We start from the raw sequence: 14,222 nt of genomic DNA, 5'->3' as shown, positions 1-14,222 counted from the left end.
CATAAAAAGGGCTCGATGATATCTACCCCAAATTGGAAGATACAAATTTTTTAAGGAAAAACGTCACATAATTTTTCAAAACTGCGTCATCTTCCTTTTGAATGCCATATCTCGATGACCGTAGCTCTAAATCTTGCAACATCAGGATCATTGGAAACTAGACATCCAGTGCTTTTTTAGAATATAAATTTTGAAGAAAACGGAGCTCGGAAGGGCCCCAAAAAAGCTACACAAAAATCGGACTAGAAATCAAGAAAATAACAAAATAGCCCGATGAGGATACATTAGGTGAGTTTATTCTGATACACTTCACCTAGCCCCCATTTTCCTCATTCCTCCTATAAATACCCCCTCTTTTTTCTTGTAAGAAATAGAGAAAATTTTGGTAAAAAGAAGGAAAAAAAAAAAAAAGGAGAAAATAGAGTTGAAAATTTCTGAAAAATCTTTAAAAGTCTCTCTCTAGGAAACCCTTTACACACACACACACACACAAAAACCCTCTTCCATTTTTTTGTAATTTGTTGGGTAAGCTTGTAGGGATGGGGTAGTTTTTCTATAACTACACCCATCCCATTCTCTTTATTCTCTCATGTAAATATCATCTCTCTATATATGAATTTCTTTTCTTTATATTGTCTCTATATTTTACTTGCTATATTGTTGTGTATATATCTCTTTATCTTTATGTCTATATAGTTATTGTTTGTTTGTGATGTTGTGATAGTTTCCCTAGATGGGTATTGAACCATCTCCTAGACTCTATATGGGAATTACTCTTAGGGGGAAGAAATCCCATTTCATCAGGCATCTAGGGATTTCTATTATTCTTACTTTATTTTTATGCATCCATTATAATTTCAAGTAATCCCTTCCCCTTTACATTATGTCATCCATTTTAATTTCAAGTAATCCCTTCCTCTTTATTTTTATGTCATCCCTTTAATTTCTTGCACAATCTCCCTCCCCTTTACTTTATTGCACTTACACACACACTACTATCTAGACACCTAAATTAAAAAAAAAAAATTCTATTCATTCCTCCTAAATGGATTTTAATCTTCAAGTAAAGCACACTTTGTCTTTCATTAGTCCTTATTTTCTTTTTCATTTTTTTTTAGTAGAAGGAAATTATAAAATTTTATGCATTTGCGGGCTTTTATTTTTGTAATGCTGATATTCAAGGTTTTTTTTATTTTTATTTTATTTTTTTTAAAATTTTTTTAATTTATGTTTCTTAACCATCACCTTAAGGAAAATTCCTAGAGCTGCCATTGGAGATGAGGGCAACTAGTGCAAGCCATTTCCTTAAATATGATGCAAGATGAACAAAACATGCTTTTGAGAAATAAAGATGTAAAGTCAACACCATACATTGGAAAAAATAAAAATAAAATTTAGGAACTAGGACCCAGAAGTGAAAAGAGATAAAAATGTCAGAGTTTTAACATTAAGTAGAGAAATAGAGATACAAATATTGTTGGCTTAGCACTAAGCATAGGAAGGAAATTCCCAACTTATAGATTCATGATTAATTATCTACAAATGAGACCTTTATTCAGTTAACTTAACTTTAATAAAGCTTTTTTTATCATCGAATGAGAAATCTAGAGTTCAATTTCTATTCACATTAAACACCAATTAGTGTCTTGTCTGGTAAACAACTTATCCAAAAAAAAAAAAAAAAACTTTTTATATAGGTTTTTTTAGGTTCTTTTATTGCATAAGAAAATGATAGGAAATTACTTCATAAAGTAAGGAAAGGAAGTAACTCGTAAAAAATTTAATTAAATTCTAAAAAAATCTCACCAACTACAACTATAATTTACTCCCTATCAGGTCCATTAATTGAATTAATCAACGTCAATAGTTGGATCCAGGTCCATTAATTGAATTAATTGGATCCAATTGACATATCTGATGACTGCATTATGATTGGCAAGGCCAAGGCAAACTTCAGTAAATATTCCAATACTTTTTTAATGAATGGATAAATAACCATCAATATGTGCAGACAATTAACTTTGCAAAGTATCTTATAGGGAAATTATTAGGTACTCTCAAAATACCATAAATACGTATCATCAATTTAATTAGTGGGACTCATCATTCATGTGAGAGGAGGAAATACGCATTTATGGTACTTCAGAAGTATACAATAATTTCCAAATCTTATAACTCAATTTATAAGAATCTTTTTATGTACACACCCGTTTAAGAAGAATCCAAATCTTCTGTTCCACTTTTTCTGCTCTACTTTATACTCCACCAATCTTCTATTTCACTTTTCCTACTCTAATTAATGGTAGTATTTAATTAATTAGGTGAATATGTGGCAAGCTTTTATTGGTGGAAAATAGAATGGAGTAGGAAAAGTAGGACAGAAGATTTAGACTCATTAAGACAGGAAATAAAGAATATTTATTCATTAAAAAAGAAAGGGTCATGCTAACGAGTGCCCCCTTAGGACACTTATTAATAATCCATTTTAGGAAAGTTTTGATATCACTTTTATGGGAAATAAAAAAAGGGTCATGCTAACAAGTGCCCTTAGAACACTCATTAATAATCTATTTGAGGAAAGTTTTGATACCACTTTTATGGAAAATGAAAAAAACTGTCAAAATATTAATTACTTTTTTTCATTTTCCATAAAAACTTTCTTTAAATGAATTATTAATGAGTGCCCTAAGGGCACTCGTTAGTATTTCTCATTAAAAAAACTGTCAAAATATTAATTACTTTTCTTTTTTATTTTCCATAAAAATTTTCTTTAAATAGATTATTAACCAGTGTCCAGTATTTCAAAAAAAAAGAAAAAAAAAGAAATAAAGGATAACCACAAGTTTGTGAGCATCTTTTGGTATAAGACACACATTATTTTATAAATCGTGAGTTTGACTATTTAGTAGAATGTATTCAGCAAAAAGAGAAAAAGAAAAAAAAAAAGAAAAAGAAAAAAAACTATAAAGTAATATGCAATAGATTTTGTCTTTTGGCGTACATATTTCACTTTCTTAATTTATAAACAACCACGGTAGGCCAACGTGGACTAATCACAATATTTTCTCTGACAAGGAGTGAAGGTACCACAGGAATCTGACAAATCATACGACTTGATTAGCATATAACAAGAAGCAAAAAACTTCCATCTCACTTGGAATTAGCACAAGTTTACCTGCAATATGGAAAGTAGAGAAGCCCAAATTTCGAGCTCTGGTACCAAACGTGGTGGCTGGATCACCTTCCCCTTCATCAGTGGTCTCTCTTTCTTTCTCTCTCTCTCTCTCTCTCTAAAACATAAACACACACATACATGCACTGAATGTGTTGGACCAATATGTGCCTTATTTCTATTTATGTCAACCAGGAGCGGCGGCGGGTTTCACACTTGGAGGCGTAGGATGGTTGGCAAACCTGATCGTTTTTCTGATTCAGGAGTTCCATGTGAAAAGCATAAACGCAGCTCAGATTTATAACATAGCGAATGGTAGCACCAATTTGTTTCCGATCATTGGAGCAATAGTTGCTGACTCTTTCCTTGGTTCTTTCGCTGTTACCGCAATTTCTGCCTCTATCTCTTTGCTGGTAATACTCTTACTCTGTTGCAACTTACTGCAAGATGCATTTCTGTTGTGTGTATGCCTGTTGCTATGCTTGCTACACTCTCTGTTGCAATGGATAGATCTCTTGACTGTAACGAACTCAGCTTATTATGTACTTTATGAGTGTGTTTGCAAGCAGATGGTTTCTTTGATAGATGAGTTCATTATTGGCTAGATGTAGCAATTAATCATCCTATATGTATCTTTTCCAAGCTAATCAGGAAGAGATCAAACCTTTTCTATAAAAAAGAAAACACTCTCTCACCTTCCAAAAACAATATTGAAGAACACGAAATTTTTTTTATATTATTTTTATGTAGGTGTGTGTGTTGGACTACCTTTTTTTTTCTTTTTGATAACAGTGTGTGTTGGACTACATCTCTGAAAAAGGACTTCCAATTAAAAATATTATTTTGTTTGGCTCACATGGAAAGTTATTAATATTTTATATAAGCACGGTGGATCGGTACTGGTGGTTGTGGAAGTGGTGGGGGGTTGATAATAGCAAAGTTGGGTTGGTGATTGGTGGTGTAGTGAGTAGTGACCGCGAAGACAAGAAGCAGGTAACCAGGTATAGTGCTTCTTCTAGAAGTAGCCAGTTGCATATATTATTCTTTTAAGTATATTATTCTTGATTTTTAAGTATATTATTCTTTTTTTGCTGAATTAAGTATATATTATTCTGTCGATGACATGATTTGATCAAGATATTTTGAGTATATTATTCTTTAAGTATATTATTCTTTTTTTGCTGAATTAAGTATATATTATTCTGTCGATGACATGATTTGATCAAGTCCTAGTTAGAGTATTACCTTAAGTAGTCGTCATAATTATTGGTCTTGTGAGACAAAAACCTCATACAAAAAGTCCAATTATAAATGAGCTCCTTTACTTTTTTTGTTGACAAGCGTTTTTCATTTATTACAATTTGGAGTTTAACGTAAGTAGTCTTAGGGTCTGTTTGGATAGAATTTATTTTGCTGAAATTGAAAAGTGAAAACTTAAAACATTGTAGCAAAATAATTTTTAAATGTGTAAATAGTGCTGTGGGACCCATATTTAATGAAAAAATTGATAAAAAATGAAATTTGTGGGTCCGTGAACAGTGCACGGATGCACTGTTCATGCAAAACTGGTCAAAAGGTGCAGCTACTGTTCATGTACAGTAACCGCGTTGGGGTAAAACGCGTGCTCCCAAAAAAAAAAAAAAGAAGGCAAAACGCAGCAACTAAAACGCAGCAAACAAAACGCGTATCCAAACTAACACTTAATTATTGGTCTTGTGCGACAAAAACCTCGAGTACGAAAAGTTATTTTTTTTTTTTTTTTTGAGAACTTTTTTGGTTGTTTTAAGAGAGAGAAAGATAGAGTTTAAGACTTTAAGTCACAAAACAAAACCAAATTTGATTTTTGTGAGGAGTCTATTGTCATAATAATTTTCAAAACTTTGGCGGCAACTCGTCTACATGAACAAGTTGTAAGTGATGAAAAAAATGATAGGTCTATAATTCTACTACTTACAAGTCGTAACGTGGACAAATTATAAAAATAGTTGTGTTATCAAGCTTACTCTTTTGTGAGAGCTCTTTTGTTACCTTTATAATTTTTCAAATCTTTGTAGTGACGTTCATGGACAAAGGCTTAAAAATTTGTATCACATAAATATCTCTTTTTTCTGTTTTATGATTGTCTCTCTGCGACTTTGTCACCTACTTTTATTTCACGAATCTGTGAAATACATGCATGAATCGCCCCCTACCCCTCCCCCCACAAACAATGGCCCAACACCTTTTTTTTTTTTTTTTTTTTTCTATAAACCCATTATTATTGGCTACACTAACAACAAACAGGTATGGTGGTGTTGCAATTTAGGACTAGAGGAAGCACATTCACACGAAAAAAAAGAAAAGAAAAAACGTTGACATAATATAATTATATTTAATGTGATTCAATCAACTCCATGCTTATGTCCATAAACAACATCAATAAAAATCCACTATCAATGATATAGATTACAACCACTCTCAATCAAACCTCATAACACTTACATTTCACACAAAAAACAGTCACAAACATAAACAAAACTTCTCACAAACACAAACTAACTCACAAACCTTTACATACATAAACTTACAATCCCAAAGTCCCAATACATCTAATATCTCTCTCACACTCATAAAACAAAGAAGCTCTCAACACAACCACATATATTTTTCTATCCCGAAAATCTATCAAACTACTTTTCGAAGAAAACCGCTCATGTTCTTCTAGAGGTTTGCTTCACTTCCCATGTGGGAGATCCTTGAAAGTCACCAAACACTTTGCAACAATTTCTATTTATAAAGCTCAAATTTTATTTATTGATGAACAATGAATATCCATTTACTTATTCAACATGCATTTTTCTTCCATACCAAGAAACATTCATTTTCTTCTACACCAAGAAAAACATTTCCTTCCATGCCATGAAAACCTAAATCAAGTTAAATTAAGAATTTAAGGCAATTTATAGAAATTTCCATATTGACTTAAATTCCATCGAACAATCCTTATTTCTTCTCTTTGAAATTCTATTTTAATCCAAGTAAGATTTATTTGAAGATGTCGATCATTATTTCCAAATCAAAAGCAAACTTGTGTATGCATCTACCTCAAACCAATGTTGACGTTGCACTAGAAATAATTTTCTCGTGATCTTCACCAAGACCAAACCTTGTGTGTTGAAACCAATTGTTGTGATTTGGAGTTAGTGGGAGTGAATTCTAATGAAAAAAAAAAAATGTCCACACAAGAAAAAAATATTTAATAATGTTTGGCCAACTCCATGCTTACGTCCATAGCCAATGCCAACCAAAATCTACTATCAATGATACATGTTACAATCACTGTCAATCAAATCTCACAACACTCATAATTCATATAAACAATAGTCACAAACCTCACAAACATAAACATAACCTATCACAAACACAAACTAATGCACAAATCTCACACATAGTCACAAACCTCACAAACATAAACATAACCTATCACAGACACAAACTAATGCACAAATCTCACACACTTGAACTCATGAATATCCCAAAACCCTAGTACTCAAATTAACTCTATCACATTCACCAAAAAAAAAAAAAACTCTTAACATAACCATGAGTATCTTTCAACCCAAAAAATCTATCAAATTACTTTTTGAAGAAACTCACTCATGTTTTTTTAGGAGTCTTATCATTTTTCCATGTGAGAGGACACTTGTGCAAAAGTCACCGAACCTTTTGTAATAATGCCTCTTTATAAAACTCTAATTCTATTTCTTGATGGACAAGGAATATCTAATTACTTTTCAACAATAATCTTCCTTCCATGCCAAGAAAAACTCATTTTCTCTCATGCCGAGGAAAAACATTTCATTGTAGCCAAGAAAACTTAAAGCAAATCAAATTAGGAATTTGAGACAATTTATAATACATTGTGTGGGGCTAGAAAATTTATGTCCCGGCCCACTTTCCATTAGGACCTAGGGCTCGTGCCGAGGAGAGTAGTTGCCGATGACAAGTAATGAAAAACTAAGTAGCCTAGAGATGCAGCTGAGGATGACCTTGTCCTTAGCGTCTCAAGGCTTGAAAGGGAAGAACGACATGTCATCAAAGGCAGCCTCCAAAGCACTCCCAAAAGAAAAGGCGAGTAGAATGAGACTCGCATGGGGGTACGGAGTGGGAGTGGTTCAAGGAAAAGACATCACCTCTGCATTGAATGCGCTAACAAACGTCCTAGCCATATTGATGGGAAAAGACTCCTGAACAGTGTGACTTCGGTTATTGTAACTAACATAAAGTAGGGGGAGGCAGCTGATGGGACAGGTACTCGAGTGGTTACCTGCCTGATCAATAGATGGAACGTCAAGATCAACTGAGAAGGGCTATATAATGTAAAGGCTTATGTGCCAAAAAAAGGGGGGGCCTGAAACCAGGGTACCCAAATAGAGAGAGGAATAATAAGAACATAAATCTTCATGGACAAGATCCATGGACAAGTTTAGTTCACCTCTGCGCGTCCACCATGAAAACCAAGTCTAACCACTGTCCGGTGACCAAGGCCTAGCCTTTCAATCCACGCTCTACAAATTATATTGTTTGGGCCCTTAACGTACGAACCCAATACTATTTTGGGGTCGTTACAAATTGAGTCCTTACAATTGGCGCCGTCTGTGGGAAGGGCTTGTGCGTTGGCACAGGCGGTGGATCGAGCTCCTGTCAATCAAGGGCCTACGAAAGCCCCTCCATCACTTCCAGCAGTTCGCTGTTGTTGCCCTAATATGAAGTTCCACTAGGGGCTATGCTTCGAAGCACCAATGGCACGGGCAGTTCTAGGGGCTTCCAACGTCAGGTCAACGCCCCACACCTTGGCCGAGGGGCTAATCCTCGAAACTTAAAGAAAATCTAAGTTTTGGACAGAATCAAGGTACTGTATGGTCCTCGGACTCAAACCTATGGGGAAACCAACTACTTAAAGAAAATCTAAGTTTTGGACAGAATCAAGATATTGCATGGTCCTCGGACTCAAACCTATAGGGAAACCAACTACTTAAAGAAAATCTAAGTTTTGGACAGAACCAAGATATTGCATGGTCCTCGGACTCAAACCTATGGGGAAACCAACTACTTAAAGAAAATCTAAGTTTTGGACAGAACTAAGGTATTGCATGGTCCTCAGACTCAAACCTATGGGGAAACCAACTACTTAAAGAAAATTTAAGTTTTGGACAGAACCAAGGTATTGCATGGTCCTCGAACTCAAACCTATGGAGAAACCAACTACTTAAAGAAAATCTAAGTTTTGGACAGAACTAAGGTATTGCATGGTCCTCGGACTCAAACCTATGGGAAAACCAACTACTTAAAGAAAATCTAAGTTTTGGACAGAACTAAGGTATTGCATTGTCCTCGGACTCAAACCTATGAGGAAACCAACTACTTAAAGAAAATCTAAGTTTTGGACAGAACCAAAGTATTGTATGGTTCTTGGACTCAAACCTATGGGAAAACCAACTACTTAAAGGAAGTCTAAGTACCAGGCTTGGCCTAACAGCACACTCGGCACCTCGGATGATACCTTTGGCTCCCCAGAAATACGTCGAGATACAAGTTTGACGTCCCATGGGCATGGGTAAGTTGGAATTCCGGGATGTAATCCCAAATGAATCATATGCACAGCCATTCATACATGTTAAAATAACTAGTTCAAAAACCATGAGGTTCGCAACAATAGTTAATATCGGCAAGGGCAATGAACATGTAATTTAAAGGAAAAAAGAAGAAAAGAATTTCATATATATGGTTAATGAGTCCAACTACAAGAAAAATCTAAAGTTTTTAAAACAAAAGGGAAACTAGTTAACAGTTAAACTAGAAACAAATACAAAAGTTGGCCAGGGCTTTTACTTCTTCAATTTCGTTTTGGCCACATCTTGGGAAGACCGAGCAGGATTAGCCTCGGAGCCCTGGGAGACATCCCCTTCTTGGGAAGGCTGGGTAGGAACAGCCTCAGTGCCATGGGAGACATCAGTAAGGGGAATGGCCTGAAGGGGTTGAACAAAGATGGCTGGCTCCTCAACACAAGAGATCTGAGCACTAACTATAGACGGGGCAACCTCCTAAGGCATCTCAGGATTCAAACCTCCAGGTGTTTCTGTCGCCCTATGAGTCTCTCCTCCCTCAGTCGACTCGCCAGGAGTGACGATGATCTAAGCAGCTTCTGACTCAGCAGCCTCAGCCTCCTGTGGAGCGCTCATAGCCTCGGAGTTGGTGGAGGCGGTCTCACGGATGGTTGGAGGGTAAAATATGCTCTCCGCCTTCCACAAGTCAAACGAAGCTTCCACCCTAACTCGTTTGAAGGCCTCTTCCCAAACCTGGGAGCAGTATAGCCTGCATACTTCAGAGATTTGAGCTTTAAGGGAGGCCTGGGTATTAGCCACCCCCGCTTCATAACCCTCCTCCTCGGCCTTGTCCTTAGCAGTTTCGGCCTCAGTTCTGGTAAACTTAGCCTCCTGCTTGACCCTCATGGCTTCATCCCTGGCAAATTTCGCCACGCCCTTAGCATTGTCTGCCATGATCAGTTTCTTCTTCAAATCACTGATTTGCTCCTTAGCAATCTGCAATTGCTCCTCGGCAGCGAGTAGGCGCTTTGTTTGTTCCTCGGCCTGTTTTTGGGCACCAGTCAAACCTGCCATGGCACTATCCCTGTCTCGGGTAGCCTCCTTTAAGTCCTCCCTGGCCTTCGTGAGGTCAGCCTCGGACTTTTTAAGGGTTCGCGCAGCATCAATACGTTTATCGCGCTCAAGCTCTACGGTCTTACTCTGCCTTTTAACTTCTTCCTCCATCCTATAGGTGGCCTGGATAGCCTGCCAATTGAGACAAGTATATTGTGAATGAAAATCTGGGAGCAAGAATTGATAGAGTCTTAGGTTTCAAGAGTCTTACCATACCCAAGTACCTCTTCGCGTTGAGAAAAGCCTCCTACATCCTCATATCTTTCAACTCCTCCACGTCAGTAGGAAGCAGCATGGTCCTCCCTAGCGCGTCGGCCACATAACCATCTTCGCCGTCTCCAAGGTTCCTCATGGACGCGTTCTCCAACAATGGCTCCCCGTGGAGCATTGGGGCAGGAAGCCAAGCACTCGGCGCGGATTGGGTTTCGATCCCTTTCTCTAGGCTTTGGTGCCCGATCTTTAACTGTCTTTGAGCTCGTGGGTCTTCGTCCCTCTCCTGAGAGGATTGGGATTTTCCCCCATCCATGGGTTCCTTACCCTTGGGACTCTTCTTTCTCTTTGAGTCAGTGGGCTCCGGCCGAGGAGGCAGAGCTGATTGGGGAGGAGCAGGAAGTTTGGGACGGGGAGATTGTGGCTGCGACTTAGTAGAGGAGGACCTAGTTTGGACGGGCTGGAGCTAAGGTGGGGGAGTTGGAGCATTGGATTTCGGTTTTCCCTGTGCACCCTTCCCCGGCTGACCCTCGATGAGGTCGAACAAGCTGATCGGGGGCTTTCTCTTAAGACCCATCTCGGCTCGGGAGGATGTTCCCACTGACAACAGTTCCGTTTCGGACAAGTCAGGGTCACCCAGATCACCAGAAGGATCCTCGGATGGGTCAGCTTGGTCAAATGCCCCAAAACCCTCCTCGGACAGACTCAAATTACCTTCGTCTTCCGCTGCCTGATGAGACGACGAAGAGTCCACCATTGGGATGCCCTCTGGGACAGGAGATCCTTCGAAGATCAAAAACCCGTGCTCAACTACGGTGATTTTTGGAAGCCGAGGATTGTTAGTGCTGATCACGTGCTTTGGGTCGGCAAATGACTTTTGGATGGGGTCATACCCTAAGATTTTGTGAGCAGTTCTGACTTGACCATCCTCATCATTTACAAAAATTGTCGCTTGAAGAACAGTCTCCAAATCAACCCGGTTAATCAGATGAAAGTGTCGGTGAAAGGCGTTTGGATCTGCAAAAAGAGACATGTACACGGTTAGTAGCCGAATCACACCAAATTAAGACGGCGCAAAGGAGTGGCACCCTCCTACTCTTTATACCCTACCTGGTTCTCCCTCTACCATCGGGCAAGGGAGGCCATCATGTCACTCCCCAGATACGATAAGAAAGTCCTTGTTCAACCCTTTGTTAGAGTCGGGGAGGCACTGGATTAGCCGAACCCTATCGTCTCTCGTCTTCATGTAGTAGGATTTGCCCTTCAAATTTTGGAGATTGTAGCACCAATTTACATCATGATGGGTTAGTTTTAGCCCCATTTTCTCGTTTAAGGCATCCACACAACCCAGAATCTTAAACATATTGGTAGCACATTGGGTGGGAGCTAATCGGAAATGTCTAAGATAACTCCTCATTATCGGCCCCATGGGGATTCTCATACCCCCCTCTATGAAGGCGAGAATGAGAATTACCACCTCGCTCGTTCTTCTCAGAAGATGCCACTCCCCTGCCTTGCAGTGCCTCAAACTTACGTTGGAGGGAATCCTATAGTCGGCGATGAACTTTTCCATCGCCTCTTCGCTCTCAACCAATTTTTTCAATTTCACTATCTCTAAGAACTGCCAAACAAACTCAGAGGATGACGGGAGAAGGAGAGGAACAAAAGAAAAATAAACCCAGAAAAGAAAAAGCACGAGTTAGTGAAGGCAGAGAACTTACAGAAAAGAGGAAAGCTTCCTCGGACAGGCTTTTTGTGCTGGAGATAAACTTGAATTTGGATGAAGGTTTGGATGAACCCAGGATATATGCGCTAGAACTCTTAAGTGCAAAAGTGAGGAGACAAATCAGTTCCAAAAATCATTTATACCTCCCATCGAAAGTAACTGCACGAATTTTCCTGCCCATAAAGGCAAGGGAATCTCCACCGTTAGATCACCATCGCGCCGTTGAACGTGGGAAGCACAGAGCCGCCCGCATTTAATGAAGACACGTTTCATCTTCCAAAGGCTCCAAGAATGTGTCTCGGGCAGATGAAGAGTCTCGGGAACCGATAGGTGACAAGGATTGACAAGTTTTGACAAAGGCCTGATGTCATTAAAACCCTCCTATTTGTCCGAGAATCCGGACAGCAGGATTTTGAGGGGCTATTGTGGGGCCAGAGAATTTATGTCCCGGCCCATTTTCCATTAGGACTCAAGGCCTGTGCCGAGTAGAGTAGTTGCCGAGGACAAGTAATGAAAGACCAAGTAGCCTAGAGATGCAGCCGAGGATGACCCTGTCCTCGGCGTCTCAAGACTTAAAAGGGAAGAATGACATGTCATCAAAGGCAGCCTTCAAAGCGCTCATAAAAGAAAAGGCGAGTAGAATGGGACTCGCATGGGGGTACGGAGTGGGAGTGGTTCAAGGAAAAGACGTCACCTCCGCATTGAATGCACCAACAAACGTCCTAGCCATATTGATGGGAAAAGACTCCTGGACAGTGTGGCTTTGGTTATTGTAACTAATAGAAAAGTAGGGGGAGGCGGCTGATGGGACAGGTACTCGAGTAGTTACCTGCCTGATCAACAGATGGAAGGTTAGGATCAACCGAGAAGGGTTATATAATATAAAGGCTTATGTGCCAAAAAAAATGGGGGGGGGGGGCCTGAAACCAAGGTACCCAAATAGAGAGAGGAATAATAAGAACATACAGCTTCATGAGAGAGGAATAATAAGAACATAAAGCTTCATGGACAAGATCCATGGACAAGTTTAGTTCACCTCTACGCGTCCACCATGAAAACCAAGTCTAACCACTGTCCGGTGACTAAGGCCTAGCCTTTCAGCCCACGCTCTACAAATTATATTGTTTAGGCTCTTAACGTACAAACCCAATACCATTTTGGGGTCGTTACAAATTGAGTCCTTACACATTGTCTTAATATATATGTTATTTAATTCTCTTCTTGATATCATATATTACTTGGGAAAAAAGAAAATAGAGATATGGAATACCATGATTACAGTAGTGGTGTTGTAGAAGTTCTAGAGTGCGTCTGGTCTCACATTTTTTTTTTTTAAATTTTGAAAAACATGCGTATTTGGATTAGAACTCTTAAGCCATGCGTTTGGCTTTCCATTTTTTTTTTTTAAATTAAGTTTTTTAAAAGGATGACACATTTTTAAAACTTGAGATACATAACTTTTAATACTACACATACAACATTTTCACAACAAATATTAGGTAGGATATTTTTACTAGTTATAATCTAAGCCTACAACTAATACCATTTTTCTACATACCAATAATAGCCGGCATCAAGGTTATCATGATCGAGATCCTACACGGGGTCGGTGAGAGGGTTCGAGGATCGGATCATAGGATCGACACAAGGATTGTAAGATCTTACTTTCCGATTAGAAAAAATATACTAAAAGAATACCATAATTAATTCATAATATATATTAAAGAAACATTGCAAAAAAGTAATTTTTGACACAAATTAGTGAAATTACTAATAAAAAGCAAGGTACCAAATTAAAAATATATAAACTAAGTTCAAAATTCAAAAGTTACAACTCACAAATACCAAGTTCTAAGTTAAACAACTTAAAGCAAATAACAATGTCAATACCTGATGTCTCACATAAACAACACAAAGTAAATAACAATGTTTCAAACATCACCACAAACACACTTAATCATCAACACCAAAGTTTTGGTTATCTTGGATGGGTTCCTCAAAGAATGATGATCAATATAAACAACATTCTCATCCTTGTTAGCAGAATTGCCAAAAAAAAAAAAAAAAAATCTTCGTCGTTGATTGTCTCTTTCATAGTGGTGTCATTGTCAGATTTCTTAACTTCTCACACTCACCTTCTACTCTTTAGTAGTCTCGTCTCTTCTCTTTTGTCTTCTGTGGTTTTGTTTATTAGGTTAAGGTGATGACTGATGTGAGCCTTAAGGTTTTATTTTTTGCTTTTTAAAAAAAAAAAAAATATATGTTTTATTATTATTATTTTTTAATTTGGGCTAGGGCCACTGGGTTGATATGTTTATTACATTTCGGCCCTTTGTGCTCCATTTAGAGGCCTAAAATAAGCCCCCCAAAAAAAATAAAAATTGGATTTTCCTTTTATAGCACATGATCTTTAGTA

At 38.1% G+C, this 14,222-nt stretch overlaps 1 protein-coding gene across 1 annotated transcript in view; it reads left to right on the top strand.

Annotated features, from left to right (window-relative positions):
- Window positions 1-3,147: 3,147 nt before the first annotated feature.
- LOC115951936 (protein NRT1/ PTR FAMILY 2.6-like) overlaps window positions 3,148-14,222 on the top strand; it is a 19,611-nt gene continuing 8,536 nt past the window's right edge. Inside the window, exons 1-2 of the mRNA XM_031069071.1 lie at window positions 3,148-3,258; window positions 3,368-3,585. Coding sequence (XP_030924931.1) covers window positions 3,183-3,258; window positions 3,368-3,585 — 294 coding nt within the window. The 5' untranslated portion in view covers window positions 3,148-3,182. The remainder of the gene's footprint in view (window positions 3,259-3,367; window positions 3,586-14,222) is intronic.

Source organism: Quercus lobata, chromosome 1 (genome assembly GCF_001633185.2).
Source record: "Quercus lobata isolate SW786 chromosome 1, ValleyOak3.0 Primary Assembly, whole genome shotgun sequence".
Lineage (NCBI taxonomy): Eukaryota > Viridiplantae > Streptophyta > Magnoliopsida > Fagales > Fagaceae > Quercus > Quercus lobata.
This window is presented reverse-complemented; position numbering and strand designations above follow the sequence as displayed.